General features: G+C 38.8%; 1 protein-coding gene across 1 annotated transcript in view; it reads right to left on the reverse strand.

Annotated features, from left to right (window-relative positions):
- Nucleotides 1-5,484: 5,484 nt before the first annotated feature.
- Nucleotides 5,485-21,636, reverse strand: part of LOC140237844 (unconventional myosin-Ia-like) — a 73,792-nt gene continuing 57,640 nt past the window's right edge. Inside the window, exons 13-25 of the mRNA XM_072317773.1 lie at nt 18,709-18,903; nt 17,928-18,098; nt 17,137-17,202; nt 16,147-16,214; nt 15,075-15,291; nt 14,159-14,308; nt 12,412-12,567; nt 11,472-11,546; nt 10,820-11,058; nt 8,879-9,014; nt 8,036-8,188; nt 6,914-7,041; nt 5,485-6,447 (exon numbers count right to left, since the gene is read on the reverse strand). Coding sequence (XP_072173874.1) covers nt 6,327-6,447; nt 6,914-7,041; nt 8,036-8,188; nt 8,879-9,014; nt 10,820-11,058; nt 11,472-11,546; nt 12,412-12,567; nt 14,159-14,308; nt 15,075-15,291; nt 16,147-16,214; nt 17,137-17,202; nt 17,928-18,098; nt 18,709-18,903 — 1,875 coding nt within the window. The 3' untranslated portion in view covers nt 5,485-6,326. The remainder of the gene's footprint in view (nt 6,448-6,913; nt 7,042-8,035; nt 8,189-8,878; nt 9,015-10,819; nt 11,059-11,471; nt 11,547-12,411; nt 12,568-14,158; nt 14,309-15,074; nt 15,292-16,146; nt 16,215-17,136; nt 17,203-17,927; nt 18,099-18,708; nt 18,904-21,636) is intronic.

A 21,636-nucleotide genomic window follows, 5' to 3' on the forward strand; every position in this document is an offset into this window, starting at 1 on the left:
AACAAAATTTTCACCACAAGTGAGCACCAGATCGCTGAATTTCAGGTCTGAAAATGCAAAATCTTCCTCGTGTGGGAGAGGGATACCCCCCCCCCCCCCCCATACACACCCTTCCCCCGTTCGGTCGTTCCGCTCCCTCTCACAGATATTTCAAAAAAAAAAATGTTTTCATACTTTTAAGGTCTGATTTTCCGCCGAAAGTCGTCTGACAAGCAAAAAAAAAAAAAAAAGCAACAAGAACAAAAAGTCTTTATGTTGTTGCTGCCAGTACTTTTCTCCCACTTTATATTTCATGCAAAAGAGTGGGGCATCCGATCCCTGTAAAGTGAGTGTGTGTGTGTGGGGGGGGGGGAGGGGGGCACAAAGCTTCTCCCTCCCCCCCCCTAACCCCCTCCCACCCCCCCCCCCCCAAAAAAAAAGGCTGCGCCGGTCCGGTTATGGGCTTGTAATCGTGGTGATGGTGACCATCCCCCCACTCCTCAGTATGGATTTACGCCGTTGGATAGAAAGCTAGATAAACTTGATTGATGAACAGAATGAGAAATAGACATACAGTAGATAGAGATAGACAGATAGAGAGAGAGATATACATGTAAACAGAAATAGCACAAGAAAGGGATAGATAGACAGATATATAGATAGACAAAGAGACAGAGAGATATATACAAAAGATAGAAAGAGAGACAGAGAGAGATATATAAAATATAAAGAAGCAGAGAAAGATAGATAGGGAGAGATAGAGTAAGAGACAGAGACAGACAGAGAGATATGTAGTCAGATAGACAGATGAAGATGGAGGGGAAAGGGTTTCTATGCTTCAACAGATGCAGCGTGGCAGCAAAGGCAGTACTTTCTTTTCCAGTATTGGAGTACATGTACAGTCATAGGTACACAGTTGTAGAAGAAAAAACCAACTTGAACGGAAAACTGAATAGAGAGCACTTGTAAATATAAATGAAGCAACTTCGAGAGGGAAAAGATGACACCCCTGAAATGGTATTTGCTTGGATGTTTGTTTTTCTTATACTTCAAATTACCTCATGTCTTACAACAACCAAACTGAACTCCTTTTCATACTCTAGTGGCCTGATTACCCACACATGGTAGCCCAAAAGAGACCAAGGAAATCACGAAAATCCTAAGAAATCACGAAAAATTAAACATAGCGCAATTGTCTTCCTAATCTCCACCCTGGGACTTATTCTGTGTCCCGGACATACAACATGTACAAATTAATGAAAGTACTTAAATTAAAGAACATCAAATTAGTGGTAAACTCCTTCATAAGAATTTCCGGTTAACTGCAATGCAACCACTGAACAGCTGTTAAATCAAATTGGATAGGGGCTTTACTGGGCTTGAGAAAAACAAAAATTATTTACACACACACACACACTTTCACTTGGTGGTTCCACTTCAAGAAGTTAATGTAAGATGCATGTTACACATAGCTGCTTTGTAGGTTTAGTACCAACCTGTATCACACACAAGCTACAGCACAGACTCACTCCTCAAAAAGTGGCCTTCCTCTGCCAAAATTTGACAAGCTTACACCAAATGCTTCTCTTGGATTGCATGCAAGTCGTGCTAACATATTATGGTAAGGGAGTTCATTGAAGTTGAATTTTCATGACAAACATACATTCCTGGCATCCCTTCCTGGTCAGACAACAGACCAACAGACGCACCCTAGCTCTCTGCTACTTTCCATTGGATGGATTTCGTAGAAAAGATGCAAGCAAATAATGCCAACACAACATTAATGTAGCGAGGTTACACACAGAATAACATGTCTCCTTTCATTGGAATGTCTTGCCACTTGTTTACATAAACCTGATGACCTCATCATATCTTCTACATGCTGTACATATAAATAGAGAAAAATACATGACTGAGCTGTCAAAAATCAAGCATTTAAATTGTACACATAGTATATTGTAAATTAGTGGTCACCTGATCTCGTCTTCTGTTTTGTGTTTATTAACGATGGCCATCTTTTAATTAAATTCAATTAAACTGTCTAGTATGACCACAAGAAGAAATAAATGGTAATGTTGACATCGCAGCCCACAGTACACTGGACAACAAATACATATAAGTTAGCTGCTTGCTCAGCATAGAGTTGTGGGAAACTGATCATCCACATGCAACAATGCACTATCTTCATACATGTACTTAAGGCAATATAATGAATTTCAAAAAGATTAGCTGGATTCACACAAACAATTTTTTTCATTCTCCTGTGTTGTGGAAGACAATATCAAAAACGGTACCAAGTTGTTATCATTGTGCAGTAGATATGCAACAAAATGGATATACTCAATGACTGTTTGATGATGTATGCATGACAAATTTAGAATTTAACATGTTGCCACAATACAATGCTCTTTGGTCATTTGACAGTGTGCAATTTGGACAGAATTATCATTTGTTTTCATGAACCTAATCCTATTGAAACATGATTTCACCACGACGTGACTGAAAGCTAGAGCACATTTTATGAAATAGTAGTAACTGTTCTGTCCATATTATATTACATGGATGAAACTTGATGCTGCATGTGGTCTCAAAACAAGTTGAACATAGAGAATTGATTCAGAAGTACCCTTTTAACCATACTGAAATTACGCAACGCTTGATTGAGAACTGGGTAGACTGGGAATTACCAGTCGCATTACTTGTATCATGATTTGAAAATACATTACAAGGAGGGCACATCATTTGTGTTCTCAAAAACTTAAAATTCAACAATGCATACAATGTGGAGTGATGATATTCCAATAATGTACAATCCAATAAAATGATTCACGGCATTTTCTGATTGACAATGGTTTATTTTGTACACAACAAAAACAAAAACATGAATTCATTTAGTGTGTTGATACAGATATGTTTTAGAGAAAACATTCTCTTGATTAAATAAACATAGTACATAGCATGTTCCAAAACAAAAATGGATATTCAAAGGTAATCCTCATACGTGAGAATAAAAGCTTGATGTTACCCAAAAGATATCTTGAGCTACACGTATTTGAATGTACACTTCAGAAACATGTTCCTACTCAGGACTGAAATAATGCTTGTCCACACATTGTGACAAAGGTGTCAAACACACACTGTATGAGACAAAGTTAAATGCTGAAAAGAGGGCACATGCACAGGCCAATACAAGAGTAAAAGCCAAAAATTCCCATTTATCAAAAAAAAGATGACCACTGCATGCCCTCAGAAGCACCATCCTGTCTCCACAGCAGATCATAATTATAAAACCATAAAAAAAAACAAAAGAAAATGCTGATATTTCTCTCCTAAAATATATAACGTATATTCCAAATAAATAAGATAGACCATCAGTTAACATAAAAATGTAGACATTACCACATTACACATATCACCTGTGCTTCTTTGTGTGCAGTTACTTTTATTACTGCTTAAATCAAAGCGGTACATGCAACTTAACTGTAAGTTGTAATATCTGAAATACTGATTGGACAATATACATATTGAGATGGACAGAACAAGATTCCTGGTACAAAATCAAACATCATCATCGTCACAGTAAAAACAAAAACAAAACTTTTTTTTGAGGAGGTATTCTCTATGGATATACTAATATCTGCAGTAAATACAATACTTCAGTACAACCCGATCATCATGTACATCACTGCAAGGGAATTAGAGCACAGGAGATGCTTAACACATCAAATTAATCTTCTATTCTATTTGACTCAAAATTGGAATTATCAATACAATACTAAGGAATCAGGAGTATTGAAAAAACATTTTTTTGTGTGATTATTTCTTTTCTGTGTAGTTACCAAACAACAGGAAAGATATCCCATCATACATTTATGCAGAAACAAAACAAAAAAACAAAGTGATGTGGATTAGACACACTGTCTACTATATCTGCACAGCACATGACAGAGACAGTAGTACAAGTTACTTCTGTATCACTTCTGAGTCAAAAGGATGTAACTCCATAAGATATCTTCAGACTCCATCTAGCTCGTCTTGCATTAATAGATGCAGCACAATGCAACGGTAAACATCAAACACAAGTCCTAAATGCTCTTCTCTGATTAGTCAAAGGTACAATTATGTTTTCTTCATCCAATTTCAAGATAAAACAGAACTTGGTGAACTTGCAACTGAATCCAGAGCCTATAACACCTAATGAGATGTCTTATGAAGAGAGTAATGTAACATGTGATGACAATGAAAAGTAAAATACGAAACTTAAGGCAGGATTTACTCATATCTTTATGAGAAATAAATATCATTAATTTTGAAGAAAAAAAAATGATAAAAATTGAAGGCCTTTCAACCTGGATAGGCTGGAATTACAGATAATATTATTTGGAATAAATGAAGGCACAAGTTAAAAGATTGCAAGAATTTGAATCAAACATAATATTTTGACTCTTTATATACAACGTATTGTACTAGGATTCACTGTCATGTCTTAGCATCTGCCTTTGGCTATTACAAAAAGCAAGTCTGTATCAAAACGAAATAATACCACACAACTCAACAACAAAATTACAGAGTTACACATGGAATAATAGAGTTAAGAGTTGTGGCTGTCTAATATCAAATTAGCATCATTTCCTGGTCATGTGGTTTTTCTTTCCCTAGCCATTTTTCTATGAAACCACATCACAGTGTAATATCCTGGAATGATGAGTTTGAGGACTGAGCATTCACACGAGAGAAATTTTCCTGTTGTTATCAGAACAGTATCAAATACAATTCAAGGCATATTTTTTTTTTTTTTTTTTTTTTTTTTTTTTTTTTTTTTTTTTAGGTAAGCCTTGAGTTTGCTTTAGTCTGCACCTCGCATTGCACTGACTGTGAATCTCTTCTATGTGTAGGTCCAGAGTCTGCGGAGAGTTTGGTTGAAAATTCAGAAACACAGGCACTGACTCAAGGATTCACACAATGTGCCTCAGCTACTCTGTTGGGGCGACCCAACAATACACATCCACGTTCTAGAAAATCATGTCCTCTGAGTTGATGTAGGTATGAAGAAGGATGGTACTATCATTTTCCATGAATTAATCTACACTTAGCATATAAATATCTATGACTACCTGGACTGTTGGTTCAAGTTCATTATCACAACTTTCACCAACTTTTGAGATGACTGAGTTGATCAACTGCAAATGCAATGTAATAATATATCTTTAATAAAGAAAGCACTCACTAGATAAAGACATTCTCCTTCACAATGTACATTGTACACATACACATCAGTACTGGATGAGTAACAAGTATTACAATAAATATTGGCTCCATTTTATCAAAAAAAGAGAAAAAAATCAACAATGACAAAAGATCTTAAATTGGTCTACAGGAAAGGAATGGTGTATGTGCCTTCTTACTACATGCACATAGTATCACCAGCTGATCAGTGTCTTCATAAACTCTCAAAACTTTCGCTGTCACTGCCAACCAAGTTCTCAGTGCGAAAGCATCTCTTTTTGTTTTTTAGCATGATGGGAAAACATCCCTGCTGGACAGACATCCCATTTAGGTGGCAACCCCACGGAAGGGAAACCTCAGCTCTATGTATGGCACGATTTTACATCAAGTATTCAAAATGATAATTATACTCTGAGCTCAGATTCGAATTCCCTGAAATGCCGGACACGGTGTTTCACGCTCACATTCTGCCATCTAATACCTGTTTGGGGAAATTGGCATCAAAGGGGGACAAGCAATTGTCTAGAAGGCATCTCTTACAAAGGTAATTTCACCCTGCACACCTTTCACGCAAGCAACATCTTTATCGCTGACAGTATTAGATCCAGTGGACGAGGTGTCGTTACAAGACGGAGAACTGGACGCATATATTCTCCAAAATGATTTGGTCTGGCTGGTTCTGATTGTCATTTGGGATTGACAACTTTAGTAAGAAATTAAACCTTTTCCTCAAATCTATTCAATTTCTCCACCAATTTTTTTGAAGTGCCCTCTTGGATGTGATGTTGCACGGTACCAGAGTAGTGTGAGCACGATGCGTCACATGGATGAATTATGCAACTGTATAATGTATGCACTCCATGTTGGTGGGCGTGTCTCCCAGACTACAGTCATTAACCCTCCAGCGACCAAAGTCCCATAATTCCATTGCTATCACATCCGACAGCCTTACCGTTGGGTGCGGCAGGGGTTAATAATATTTCACCATTCATCTTCTAGCCATGCTTGCATGAGAAGCCATAATGCTGATGGTTAACCTCCACTCTTGTCTTTCCATGGCAAGCTTCCTTGAAGGGCACTGGGTGGGGTCCAGGGTATAACGCGGTACCTGTGACACAGTCCTAGGCGTGTATTTCCAGTTTTGTACCCTTCCGTTTGATGACGGGTGTGGGGTTATGGAGAGAAGCATCCTGGGTGGTGATCGTGGCTTGAACCCGCGTCCCATTAAAGTCCAAGGGGAACCTGTATCCAGGGGAAAAAAAAGCAGGTTGTGGAATATGCATAACATGCATCAGAAAACAATGAAGAGTTTTCAGTACCTAGCACACTATGCACACACTGAACACCAAACATACATAGTGTCCATACTATATAAAGGATACAATGAACAAGCACCAGTGATTTACACCATAAACACTACTTATACACTGAATACACACTGGATGCACACTTAACACTGAACTATGCACTAACCATTTCACACAATTGACACAATTGAACTTGCAAGCCTCTACTATTCTTCATAACACACTTGCCAGATTTTCGCCCACCACAGAGTACATTCTATTGAGCTAAAATGTTTGACTTTCATTATGCATCCGTACATATGTACATGATGCCATTATGGTTTGTGGAGAAGAAATCCTCTGCAGACTTGAGTCAACACAGGAATTCTGCTTTGTGCTTGAATATTTACAGTTAATTGTACCTATCAGCCACTGTGACAGTGACGTCCTTGTTTGTCGCCGTTCTGATCGTCCGATGGAACTTGGTCACCATCTCGATGAGTTTTTCGCTCATGAACACATAATCTCCTTTCTTGGTATTCGCCTCTCCCTGGATTATGGAAAGCCACAACAACCAGAAAAAAGATTTCAATATCAAAATCATTTGTTGACCCTCAGTTATCTTTTTTCACATTAAAATTACAGACTTTGGTGAGATTCAAATCATACCTATTAAAAAATGCAATGCACAGCTGAGTAAAAAACTATTAACAATTACTTGACAGATAGATTTATGAAGAACATTTAATGTCAATATGATTTTTTGACACAACATATTTCACTTGTTCATTCATTATTTATTATATGTTGTATGCATCTGTGAAATGGCAAAACCTCCATATTTAATTCAAGTTGACACTATAAATAAAACATGCAATTATATTTCTGTTAAAAGCGTGCCATAAGTGCTGACTCATCATAAGTAATAGCTCTGATTCCCAAAAGGCACACTAAATTTGGACAAAATTTGCATGCTGTATAGTGGCATAATACAGTCTTAGTGCAATCTCATTGTGATATAAAGGGGATAAAAACACATGGGATGATCTCTGAAGAGCTGTCAGCAATCTGAAACATGAAAATTTTATTGAAATGAATGAGTGATGATTTTACTTTAAAGATGACTTTTTATCCACATCTTTACAATGCGTATTTCACAATGGCAATCTAGACTCATTTTACAAGGAAGGTATGGTGATCCCTGAGCCTCAAATGATCCTTGATGTGCTATGCCTCTAACATATTAAAATACAGTAGGGTCTTGATTGAAGGGGATCACAAAGGAGCCTGAAAGCAGTGGCACATCCAGGGGGGAGCGCACTGGGCACACGCCCCCCCCCCCCTTTATTATTTTTTTTTTGTTAAAACAAAAGAAATAAAAGGAAAAAAATGGGGGAGGTGTGCATGCGCCCCCCCTTTAATTTTGCAAAGGCGCCCCCTCTTTACGGAATTCCTGGATCCGCCCCTGTGAAAGGGTGACAGTGCACCATAAGATTAGCGTTTAGACTCTTTCACCAAGCACCTGACCCCAGCGGTCTACTCACCTTTGTGACGTGGATGACCATTATGTAGTCGCTGTACGGAGTGACCGTCATACCCGAGATGGCTGCCAGAGGCACTCTGTTCTTCTGGGACAACGACTTTTGATCCATCACCATGAACGACGCTGTCGTCAGGACGACCAGCTGTTGAGTGACCTGATGGGGGAAAGACACGGAGGACAAAAAAAATCATGTGAATACACAAACAAAAGATAAAACAGGTCCAGAGTAACTTTAAAGTCGGTTTTTCCCCCATACCTAGGTAACTCGTCTTGGTGCATTCCAGCCTGAGACTCTATTCATTATAGACTGTACAGTACGTATGACATGTACATGAGGCAATGTATGTCTTCTTTGTCTTTCTTGTGAGGCTACAAAAACATGGAAAAACATTATCACAAAAAGATATGTGCAATTATGATTGAGTGTACATGTAATGCTGCAGGGCTGCCACACACGACAGACTAATAAATGCACTGATGCACACATAAAGAAATAAAAACATGACATTCCCAATAAAAAAAAAAAAAAAAAAATATATGAAGGCAAGAAACATTAGGTGAAATATGAAGAAACTGTGCATTTTAAGCATGCTGGTTCATACTTTAGAAAAACACACTTTTCGTTCTACAGTCATAAATCTCTTATTCAGGATAAAGGAAAAAAATATACCACATAATACAATAATAAACTAGTAGGCAGCTCTTGATGAGATATTTGCACAAAGGGTAATGAAGAATGCACCTCTATGTGTGTGTATGCTCTATAAAGAGGAGTGTATGGGGGTAAACAGGTTGAGGCTGTTCCATCTGTTCAAGGATTATAGTGTTACCATGGGAGACCCACCTTGCCATTGTTCCTGTTCACTTTGCTCATGATGTCAGCGAAGACGATGAACTGGTCGCTGGATTCCCCGTAGTTCTTCTTGTACTTGGCATTGTTTCGCAGCAGGACGTAATCACCCTTGTATGGCACAGGGACGCTGTAAATGTCAAGTGCACATGGATCAGTGGAGATGAGGTTGGGGGAAGGGGAGGGGCTAACAACGTGAGGGACTGTCACATTGCACAAGTGCAGTATATTTATCCCCACCCCCTCCATATATACTAAATTTGATTTTTATACTTCATTATCAATTTCATTTGTGGCACAGTGATGGACAGTTTTATCACTATTATTACACACAGATCAGTTAGCACTGCAAGAAAATAATAAGTTTTGATTGTAGAGATATCCACACACTGTCCTTACATGCACTCAGTATGGCTCTTTCTGTTTAAGACAGTACTCCAAGGGTCTCATCTAATAAAAATTTCTACGGAAAGGAATTCTGGCTGGAATAGCAACTTTTAGCAACAGCCACTCAGGAAGCTGGATTCTTATTACAATAACATTTGCCACTGCCAGCAAGAGTTGCTATCATACCAATTTTCTGAAGCCCAAGATTACCAAACTTATGTAAGTAATCTGCTCCTCCAATGCTCCTGCACATTTGTATTTGAAGAGTTTGTTTGCAAAAACCAATAAGTCCATATTTGCCAAATGGAGATATTTGTGATTAAAGGTCAAGAAAAATAAAGAGAATAATAAGAAATTTTTTGCTTCTTTTGACCATAACTTCAAAAATATACCTTTATATGTAGTGACCAATATATCATTTAAAAGGTATTATTTTGTACTTTATGACAGAGATCATACTTCAAAATCTTCAAAAATGGACTTGTCGGTTTTTGAAAACAAACACTTCATTTGTTGTCAGCATGATTTCTTGTGGGGTATTTTTTTCTGCCACCCAAGACAAAATAAACACTAAAGATACCAATTCAAATCTATCAAGCTTTGTTGGATTTCATTTAAATGGAACATATAACACTTACAGAGGGTTACTGCAGGGCAAAGACTCAATTTCATTAATTAGTCTAACTTAATTTACATAAATCATCCATCACACAATTTATTTAAGTCTTATCAGGAATCATGGAATGAAATGTATTGGTTAAGAACAGAACATCACCATTTTCATAGCCCAACCACAACATAACACAGTTTGCTTTTCCTACCATCCATCCACACAACTTTTAAGATTTTCAAAGAGCATTTTGACTGCACTGAATTTATGGAGAGGAAGGACTATATGAGGGATGCTAACTTTGCAAACAACACTGCAGTATTCTGAGGGTTGCAAAGGCATAATTTTAGTGAAAAGACAGCATTTCTGATTATCCTTCAATAGACACTGATTGCAGTTATACAATTTTAGAAAAGACAGTATTTTCCACGAAACCTCCAGTACTTTTAGTAAAAAGAAAATGTAAAAAAAAAAAGTATACCATACCAAAAAAAAAAGTAACAGGTTGCATCTCTGCTATAGACCGATTCGGGTTCGTTGAGGGCAGCAGACAATTTGTGGCACTGGGCGCAGCCATAAGCTCATTTTGCGGCGTCCCAGCCGACCCCCCCTCCTCTCCCCCACCCCACGGGCAACATGTTTATCGAGCACTTGTAACAAAGTTTCGCGCACTAAGCAAGCATTCGCGCACTCAGTACGAGACGCCCATTGGCTAAAACAACCATGCATCAGTTTTTCATTCCGTGCGCATGAGAGGGGTGGGGAGAGAGGAGGGGGGGGGGTCGGCTGAGACACCGCAGTAATGGCACTGCCCATGCCAAAAATACACATAGCGCGTCACAGAATCGGTCTATAACCTGATGACATCAAATATTCTGAATGAAAACAAACAAACAAACAAACTGAAATGAATCAGTAGACTGGATCAAATGACACACCTCTTGGGGTAGAGGGCTTTCTTGTCTTTGAAGAGGATGCTGGCAGTCACCTTCTCGCCGAGCCGGATGCGGGTGGCCTCGTCAAACTTCTTGCGATACTGCTGGGCCCGCCACATGACGAAGATCTCCTTCAGGTGCTTGTGGGCAGCGGTGTGGAGGGGTGAGCAGGGGGGCCAGGAGGGGTCCAGGGGGGACATGGACGGAAGGTGCTGCTTTAACCTCTCCAGGTATCGTGCATGCTGTAGGGAAGAGGGAGGGTAGGGGAAGGCGGAGGGAGGGGGGGATTAAGGGGGATGATGGGAAGAATCACACATGAATTTGAATCTTTTATTCAAGACTTTGAAGACACATGCACTTGTTTACAAATAAGTGTACATTATTGTCTTGAGATCTTTTACACTACAGTTTTATACAATTGCAAAACTGGACTTATGGCTACAGTCAGAGGGCATGCTTTCATGAACATGTTTATTGATTTTAAATAGAATAGCAAAATATTTTTGGGGAAAAAAGTGTGTTCATGCTACCAATCTTGATAAATTATTGATGGAAGAAAACAGATTTGCTCTAAATGGGCTTATGGCAAGCTACCCATCAACTCTAAGACTTGAATGTATAAACACTGACACGGTTGTGAGGATTTGGTACTTACGATACACTTTGTGAGGAATGCCACCACCTTTGGTCCAGCGTTGGCCCTGAAATGCTTCCTGAACTCCTTGCGCACCTGTTACAATTGTTTAAAAAAAAAATGAAGAGTGATTAAAAATCTAAATAAATACATCTCCATTGCAAAAAGGGTTGCATTGCACCTAAAAAGCTAACAGAAAATGAATGAAACCTCATTGTAGAAAAGTCTTCATGCAACTAAGCAAGACTAAAAGTTACGTTTTACAGAAAGGTACAGTGTACCTCCAAATCAGGCACATAACCATATTACAGATACAGATTTAGAACTACAACAATTATTCATAAGAAAAAAAAACCATAAAAAAAAACCGTTCATGTTCCACAATCACTTATATGCATTCCTGAAATTGGTATACCAGTCTTTCATATTTCTTTCATTTTCTCATTCTTTCCTCAAAAATGTCATTGTCTACTGGAAATTCTGAGCAGTAGAAAATCTTGGGTATTGCTAGAAGACATTTGAACCCAAGACCTCACAGGTAAAGTCTCTCATACAACAGACCACATCAGTCCTTATTACTTAGTATCAGCTGGCTCAAACTAGAAAGAAGAGAAAAATATATCCATCTACCTATCTACATATCTATCTATCTTTCTATCTATCTATCTATCTATCTATCTATCTATCTATCTATCTATCTATCTATATGTCTGTCTGTCTGTCTGTCTAAATGCACATATGTGTAGATACACAGACAGACAGATGAATAGACACACAGACAGATACACAGACAAATAGATAAATAGATATATGCAGAAAATAGATTGTATAAGATAGATAGAAAGATAAGCAGACAGAAGAATAGATAGATTGACAGCTATGTAGATAGATATAAGACAGACAGATGATAGATAGATGATACATAGACAGACATATCATACATTTCTATTCTCTTTCTTACCTTCCATCCCTGGAAGAACTTGTGGATGATACCAGCAGCCCACACACACTGGGCATGGTACTTTCTCCTCTTGAATTCCTGCCTGGCCTGGTGACCGTGGTAGTGAGCTGCGATGGTGGTGCATGCCCTCCTCTTCTTCTGGTATAGGGTCCTCTCCTATACAGAGGAGATGAAAAGACAGAGAAGTCTGTTTATCATCTTAACCCGTTGACGACTAGTGCCGAGTATACTTGGGCAGGTGTCTATGGGAAATGCGTGTTGCAGCAAAATCAGCACGTTCTCAACCCTGCAGCATTTGAATACCATGTAATGGGAATGCTGGCTAGACTTGGATATATATTCGGGAATTCTCATAACAAATTGTGTACAGCTTCATCGCTGATCTCTATGAAAAAACATAAGCAGCCGAACAGTCTAAACTGGAGTTGTACGTTACCAGTGAGCATAAGCTTTGATGCATGTATTTGCTGACAGGCAATTCCATTCTAGCATGTCTGTGCTAGTTGTGGTCTTCAAATGTACCCCAGTGGGCAGCGAATGAAGGTCAATTGAATCCAGCCAACCTTATCTCCCCATGCTACCGGGTCTTCAATAAAAACACAAAACACAAAACAACAAGAGACCCACGGGTCTAGCGCTCACCTGAGTATTGCAAGTTCACCTTTCACGCAGTCACTAATCTAAATTATTCACAGCTCTACTAAAATTTGACCAGGCATTCTCAAGTAGAAGATGAAAATGTACAAAAAAAAAAAAGGGCCCAAATTTTTTAAGATTCCTTAATTTGGGGAGATTGGGGGCCCCTGGGGCCCCCTGGGTGGGGCAGGGCGCCCATTTTGATAAATTGAGATCCTGACCGCCTAGGGATGCTACCTGCCCCCCCCCCCCCCCCCCCCCAAGAGGGGCACCCCTGGATCTGCTATGAACAAACTTGAAACTACAGTCATTAATGTACTCACTCATAGTATTATCTTAGCTCTATAACTTCTGATTCTAGAGAAGATTTTTAAAGATTTCTTCATTTGGGGGGGGGGGGGTTGGGGGCCCCCTGGGGGCCTCCTGGGTGGGGCATGGTGCCCATTTTAACAAATTAAGATCCTAACCCCCTAGGGATGCTACCTGCCAAGTTTGGTGAAAATGGGTCATGGAGTTCTCAAGAAGAAGATGAAAATGTACAATTTAGGCCCCATTAGGACCGCTCCCCACCCCCCTCCCCTGGGTCCCAAGGGGGGCACCCCTGATTCTGCCATGAAGAAACTTGAAACTACAGTCATCAATGTACTAACTCATAGTATTAACTTAGCTGTATCACTTCTGGTTCTAGAGAAGAAGATTTTTACAGATTCCTTAATTTTGGGGGGTTTGGGCCCCCCTGGGGGCCCCCTGGGTGGGGCATGGTGCCCATTTTAACAAATTGAGTTCCTAACCCCCTAGGGATGCTACCTGCCAAGTTTGATGGAAATCAGTCTTAGGGTTTTCAAGAAGAAGATGAAAATGTTAAAAGTTTACGCACGACGGACGACGGACGACGCACGACGGACGACGGACGACGCACGACGCACGACGGACGCCGGACGAAGGGTGATCGCAATAGCTCACTTGAGCCACTTGAGCCTTTGGCTCAGGTGAGCTAAAAACAAAAACACTCCACGAATGACTACAAGTTTGGCTAACAAATGCAGTACCCTTCACTAAATATGAATCCCTAGCTGGCATGTCTGCTAAATTGGAGAATAGATCGACTCACCCTGAAGCCGCGGAACTGAGAGGCGATCAAGATGGCGCTCTTCTTCATGTTCTTGAAGACTGTCCTGGCGTGCCACGCCCGATACATTGTCTGCACCATTATGGCCAGTTGGTGCATGTGTTGCTTTCTCCGCTCCTCCATGTCAAAGAGCTAAGAAGGATATTTCAAAAAGCAGTCAAACTTTATCATGTGGTGGGGAAAAGAAATCACAGAGCACAGTCACATACATTTTTCTTCTAACCTTCCGTCACTTCAACCATATTTAAGCTTTGCAAGTAACAGTGTCGAAGGAATGAAATAATGTTTTTACAGTAGTCTGTACAACTGTCCCATCTGAAGTGATCGAGTCTTGAGAAAGCAGATTTGTTTGTTATCAAATTGAAAGTCCTGTCAATTTTACACATGCAAGACAACTACCTCTTGCTTGAAGAGATCTCTCACGAAGACATTCAAGTTTTAAATACATCTATAAACAGAAAGAATGCTCTTGACAACCTCAAATCACTCCCAAGACTTGCCAACCCTGATACTTGTAAGCTGGAGACCAAATGAGAAAAGGGCATATGAATACACCTGCAGCTGTTATTGTCTTTCAAGAGTTTTGTATATAAACCCAAATTTCTACTATATATATCCATAGCATTATATTTGACAAATGCTCTCAAGTGTCTAATGCATAAAACATTTCAGGCTAACAAAAGAATATGGTTATCAGTTGCATTCACCCACAAAATCATATTCTGGCAGCACATTAACAAATTTAGGACAATATGAGATGACAGTAAGATTTTATCAACACGCTTCACATCGTGACTTTTCATTTATTATCACCATTATCGTTTTTATTATTATCTATCTTTTTTTCACTTGCTTTGACCCATTTCCATTACTTGAAACCAACTGATTATGGACTCACTGTACGTGGGTTGCGTATGAAGATCTTGTTCCTGCCGAAGGCGATCTCGTCTTCCTTAATGTGGAGGTGTTTGATGATCTCCTGTGTGCCGTCCTGAGGGTCACCCTTCCAGTTCGGCCACGTCTTGGGGCACAGCATCTTGTAGCGGACCAGAAATAGTTCGTAGGGCTGCCGGAAGGCAAAGCCTGCCCTCCTCACCCGCACATTCTCCAACAACCTGTCGGGACGATACCACCATTCATTCATGTTTTATTTTCATTTCCAAACAATATGCATGGGTAATACAAATGTCAAAATGATGGTAATTCTTGTAACATGATGATATATTCTTGTAACCATCAATAGACCGACATGAAATCATGAACCTGCTACAGTCAAGCAGTGAAGCTCTCTGGGCTTAAGACTGTAATGGGGAGTTCAAAACTCGGCTAATATTTCAGAATTCTTTTCTTTCTTCTTCTTTTGTTACTGTTAACGCTGATTTTGTTAATGCTATTGTGTTTTCTAGTCTATTTGTATGAGTAGCAAGAGTGCGCTTAGAAACGTCAGTATGAAGCGCCATATAAATGAAATTATTATTATTATTATTATTATTATTATAATTCTCTTTTATTTTATTCTATTTTTAAATTACTTTTTGCCATTTGGGAGATAAATGAGGACCCTATCTAGAGATGTCTTTATGTCTTTATTTATATATATCAATATACCACAATCATAACTTTCTGTACAATTGTACTTTTTTTTTCCAATTTCAACATACTACACTATATATCTTGGGATTGTAATAATGAAATATAATAATATAAATCAGATTAATGTATATAATGACACACTTAACCCGTTGAGGATGGTTTGATTTTGCTACAACACGCAATTCCCATAGACACCTGCCCGAGTATACTCCGGACTCGTCCTCAAGACTTTATTCAGGGTGCCATATTTGCTGAACCAATATATCTAGATTTCGTGATTCAGTCAACACATGCTAAACTTCTTACACCAAGTTAAGATGAAACACCTTTCCAGAATGTGGTGTATCTCCTTTAAACTCAGAATGATTGACACTCACCCGAGATATCTCACTTGGTGTTGAACAATGGCATCATTGAACAGGCCCTTCTTCTTGTAGTCATTTGGCTACGGCAGATAAGAGTAAACATATAAACAAATCAATCAAAACATATAACACTTTACAGTGTACTTCACATGGCACATGACAATATGAAACTATTTTCAAGTGAGCTGACAAGCCCTCAAACCTGTTGAGTCTTTCTCCACAGCATTGAAGAAGAGTGACATCAACTAGGAGAATATTTCGCACAAAAAATAGAATACAGAACTAGACTTTCCATCCAATTTTAGATGGAAACTCTAATTTCATCAACTCAAAGAACATTTCACACACAAACTAGAATACTGAACAAGAGTTTTCCTCCATTTTTTTTTTTTTTAAATCAATTATGACCACAGCATTAATTCTGATGGTTTTCTCACTTTCTGGCAACAACAACAACAACAACAACAAAACCAAAAACAAACAAAAACAAACATTAAGGTACATTTTGAATAATGAAGATCATACATTGCATGAATATTACTATATCCAGCAGAATCATTCATCATCTAATTGTAGCATCCTATTGTTCAAGAACAAGAATAACATCTCTAATTGAGTCCAATTTTCCTCCAACTTTGAAAGATCCACAGGATACCAAATTTCAAATTAAAATCAAAAGTTTCTTTCTCTGTGGCTGACCATCATTACAGGTCCAGGTGGCTTCCTTAAAGCAGCAAATTGCTAAATATTACTACAGTTTTAAGAAACCTTTCCTGCTTTCATGTCAGCTAATATCATCTGTAGAATTGGCCAAGTTTCAAATAATCTACATCTACACATCTGTTAAATGTCAATTCATAAACCTGAGAATAATTTCATTGGCTTGTATTTCTTGACAATTTATTAAAAAAGGCCTCCCTCATCATGCTTGTTGAAAATCTTTGAGGACGACTGATACATGACAGAGATCTATGCAAAGCCTGATACTTCTGAAATTCTTACCTTTATACACCTGATGTAGTTTGGATGTTTACATAGCAGATTCTTCATCAGCTCACTCACGGATGCCTGAAAATAAACAAAAAAATTGTGAATATCAACAAAAAAAGTTTTAGTTTCACTTTGAGATCACAATCACATGGCATCATGCCTCATCATGTAGACCACAAAAAAGTTTTCATCTACGATAACAAAGACTTATATTTTCCACCCAAACTCAAACAGACTACAAGGCAAATATACAACAGCACCCAAAGAGACTCTAAACAAGTGATTTTGAATGTGTAATAGGGGTAGCTGCATTGTGACCCATTTTTTTCCTGTCTTCACTCAGAGATTTTCATTCTGTATGATCTTCTAACCCATGAAGAAAAGGAGTGGTATTCTGAAAATCTTCCACAGTTCTTACTAAGTTTCCTAAGCCAGAAAGTTATGAAGTGCCTAGGAAAGACAGAATTGGTATTCTGAAATTTCTTCCTAGGAACTTCTTAATGTAAATTAAACCATCCTTATTCCCACCCACGCCCTTTCTTAAGCCAATACAAAATGCCGTATCATAAGGAACCAACCAATGACAATCGCATATTACTATGACGTAGGGTTAAATACATGTGTGTGTGGCATGTCCCCTTTCTAATGCCCCCTCCCCCCCCCCCCCCCAAGGAAAAAAAAAAGTTAGGAAGACACTTTGGAAGAAACTTAAGAAGATTTTCAGAATACCACTTAGGAAAAAATCCTGACTTAGGAAGAAATTTCTTCCCAGGAAGGATTTCAGACAAACAAACTTTTCTTACCTTGAACTGGCTGCCGGCAGTTGGTGGGCGCTTCTTGGACATGAACTTTGGGTCTCCCTCAGGAAACAATTCGGGGAGCAGAATGTGCTTACACTTGAACATCAGCTGGGAGAGGTCGTGGAAGAGGAGGTCGTTGTTCCTGTCGATGAACCCCTCCACATCATATGTCACCTAAGGGCAAAGAAATGTACATAAGATTTAAAGTATACAGTTTAACATTGATACAATGACTGACATTGCTGCTGTAGCATCCTCTTAAATACTTTTCTGACAGATTCCTCTTTTGAATGGGATTTTTTACTTTTACTACATCGTATGATAAGGGATGACTTTAGCTTTCCTTGTTGAGCTTTGAAGATGTTTTAATTTAGACAAAGAAATTGACACTTGATTTTGAAGACATTTTGTAATCAATCTCAAATCTGCCTATGAAAGATGACGACAAGACAATGTACCGTAAGCAAAGGGAGCAAGAATTGGATGTAGCACTCGCTGGCCACTTTAAGTTTTGACAGCCATGATTGACACAGGTTCACTTTTACTTTGATTTGCTTTTCAGCTGAATAGAGAACAATCAGACAAAATGATCATCTGCCACATTGGCTAAGCATGAAGTCATCTTCTTCAGCGATGTTGTCAGATATTGACAGGGGAAAAAAAAATTGGTCTGCATAGGGACAATGCATCACATGCTATGAAATGCTCCTTTTGGTTTTAAAAACAGGAAATGATGACATATACACAATGACTCTCAAGTCGCAACTTTGAAAAGTTCACTCACGGCGCCGGCGTAGTGCTGTAACCTGAAGCTGTTGTGGTCGATGCTCTTGTCCGACTTGAGCTTGCCGCGGCTCTCGTAGTGCGGGTGGTCGACGATGTACTTGACCGTGTTCATCTTGTTGAGGAAGGTCTCGTCGGAGACGGTGCCTGGCCTCAGGCACTCTTCGTCCAGCATGGCCAGAATTCCCGCATTGCTCTGGGAGGGACATAAGAAGAAGTAAAAAGAAGGATAAAAGAACAACATCAAAGTCATGCCATCTTTCCTCTTGCAGTGCCTCCTTTCTGGTCACGGAGGCTGCCCTCGCTTGGCACTGTGAAGGAAAGTATGCCACATCACAAACTGCAAAGACTAGGGGATAGGGAGTGCTGTACAGATTAATCTATCAAAAACAAAAATGAACAGATATTGCTTGACAACTATTCTTTTTTTTTTCTGGGTTGCTCCATTCATTACATTGAAGAGAGAAGCACAAGGATAACATTTGTGTGAGCTGCTATTGAGATACTTGAGTGTGTTTGGGTTGAAAACATCGACTTTTGATGTTTATCACGAAAGTGGGAGTGAATTCACCTTGGGGGCTTGATATGAGTGACAGGGATGGGCAAAAAAAAAAAATGTCCATGACAGAAGGCAGTGGAGGTCATTTATAAGCATATAGTAGCAATGACACCACAATCATGAGTGAGACACTCTTGAAGAATGGGAGGGGGATTAAGGTTTATCATGAACTTTCACTCCTCCTACACATACACTGTGGGAGTTTGAGTCATCTGCATGTTCACTTTAATAGCATCCTACAATGGAGGTCAGATATCGGCTCCCTGGCAGATTCTATAAGGATATCACTGATGTTCTTATCAAATTTTCTCTTTCCCTTTCTGTCTCTTTCTTTCTTCTTCTCTCTCTCTCAGTTCCATTGTTATGAGATTTTATTAGTCGCCTGACAGAAGACCCTTAAAGGGATGGTATAGCTTTGGTTGAAATGGGGCTTCAGGTTTCCACCTTTTTTGTGAGATAATGAATTATGAAAAAACATATAATTCTTGGAGAAATACAAAGTTCATTTGAGGAAAATTGGTTTAGAAATGGCTGAGATATAAAAAAAGAAGTCCTAATAAAAGGTGGGACCCACCTTTAATTAAAACCACTTTGTTTTACTTTGATTTTGGATATTATTATTATTTGATATTATTATCATTTTTTCGGCAATTGCAAAAAAATACAAGTGACAACAGAGAAACAAATAAAACAAGCAAAACACAAGAAAACAAAGTGCCATCTCAAAAGTGACTGACTTTAAAATCCTCTAAAATCTGAAATTCCCATCTCAACCAAAACCATACCATCCCTTTAAACTTTGTGTGTCCCTGCCTATTGCAACCCTACGAATCAAATTCCCTCATAAGCTGGTATATTGTCAAGGTAGCTAATTTGGATCTTTCCTCAGAATAGTTAAACAGGAAACTTCTCTATGTTTAGGGGAGGAAACAATATTATAGATTTGCGGTGAACTCATTCCGGCCTTGAAAAAATTCCAAGCATTACTCCGGAAATAGAAAAGGCGAGTGTATTCCAAATGATAGGGGACTCGTTTTTAATCTTTAAAAAAAGAAAAAGTCTAAGGTGTATTACCGTAAATTTCATACACAATGTTGGGAGACATTATTTTTGAACCATGCAAAGTTTGTGATGTTTACAAAAGAAATGTGTGACCTTTAACATACTGTATTGCTGTAAACTGCAAAATGTTTTTGTCCTATGATCATAAAAATAATTTCATCATGTACTTCCTTCTGCATTTTCCAAATAGATCAAGTAGATTCCTCCTGCCAAAAACATTGGAGCTGGTTGCCAAATGATATAATATTTTGTCCACACGACAGGAAGATGTTTCCTCTAAATCCCCCCTCCATCCCCACAACATGAATGTGCTGTTTACCACATAAACATGTGAGCCATAATAGATCTGTACTCTTTTAAATGTTACAATTTAATCCATTCTAAGGATGAGATTAGCAGAAACAATTTCATCCCCATTGCAATCGACCTGTTGAAGACTTGGTCCCGAGTATGCTCAGGTAGGCGTCAATGGAAAATTGTGTGTTATATCAAAATCAACTCATCCTCAACGAGTTAACCCGTTGAGGATGGGCCGATATTGCTACAACACGCATTTCCCATAGATACAATCCCGAGTATACCCGGGACTTGTCTTCAACAGGTTAACTCTTTATGTGCCATGGTTTAAACCCCCTGTGTGCCACATTATTCTGAGACATCAACGTAGTCATGCCTAGAGGAAACATTCTGCTTTTCAAATCTAAGTAAGTTCAATAGTTTTTTGTTACTCTGGACATGTGACCCTGAGCAAAGTTGTAGAGAAAATGCCAAGCTTTGCTTTGATGTAAATTATATGACAAATCTATGGTAGTTTTTTGTTTAAATGACCAGTACCTACATTATTGTAAAAGCATGACTTTTGCACACAAAACAGTGCATGAAACTTAGAATTTACTTGCAAATTCAGTAGGGAACTCCGCTTCATAGCCGATCACCACAAAAAATTGGAAGCTACATGTGACGGGAATGGAATCGCGAGAATTGCTTTCATTGTACTGTGACATTTGGCTATTTATCGATTGGTTTTGGCGACTTTGTGCTTTTGAGCAGATTTATATGCGAAATTGGCATGCCGTCAATCGAGTCGGGCGTGCGAACGTGGAACATAAAGAGTTAAAGCACTTCAGAAGAGCACCGCCTGTGGCGACAGCAGGCTCTCCTACTACTGTTTATCTTCAGTTCAATGTGCAATAGCCAAGGAAAACAAACAGAGCACCCAAATGGATTGCGAATAACGTGAACTTTGACACTGCTATTACTATTATCATTACTTATTAATATCACTCGACAGTCATCAGCTAAATTGAC

This window comes from Diadema setosum, chromosome 14 (assembly GCF_964275005.1).
Source record: "Diadema setosum chromosome 14, eeDiaSeto1, whole genome shotgun sequence".
Classification (NCBI taxonomy): domain Eukaryota; kingdom Metazoa; phylum Echinodermata; class Echinoidea; order Diadematoida; family Diadematidae; genus Diadema; species Diadema setosum.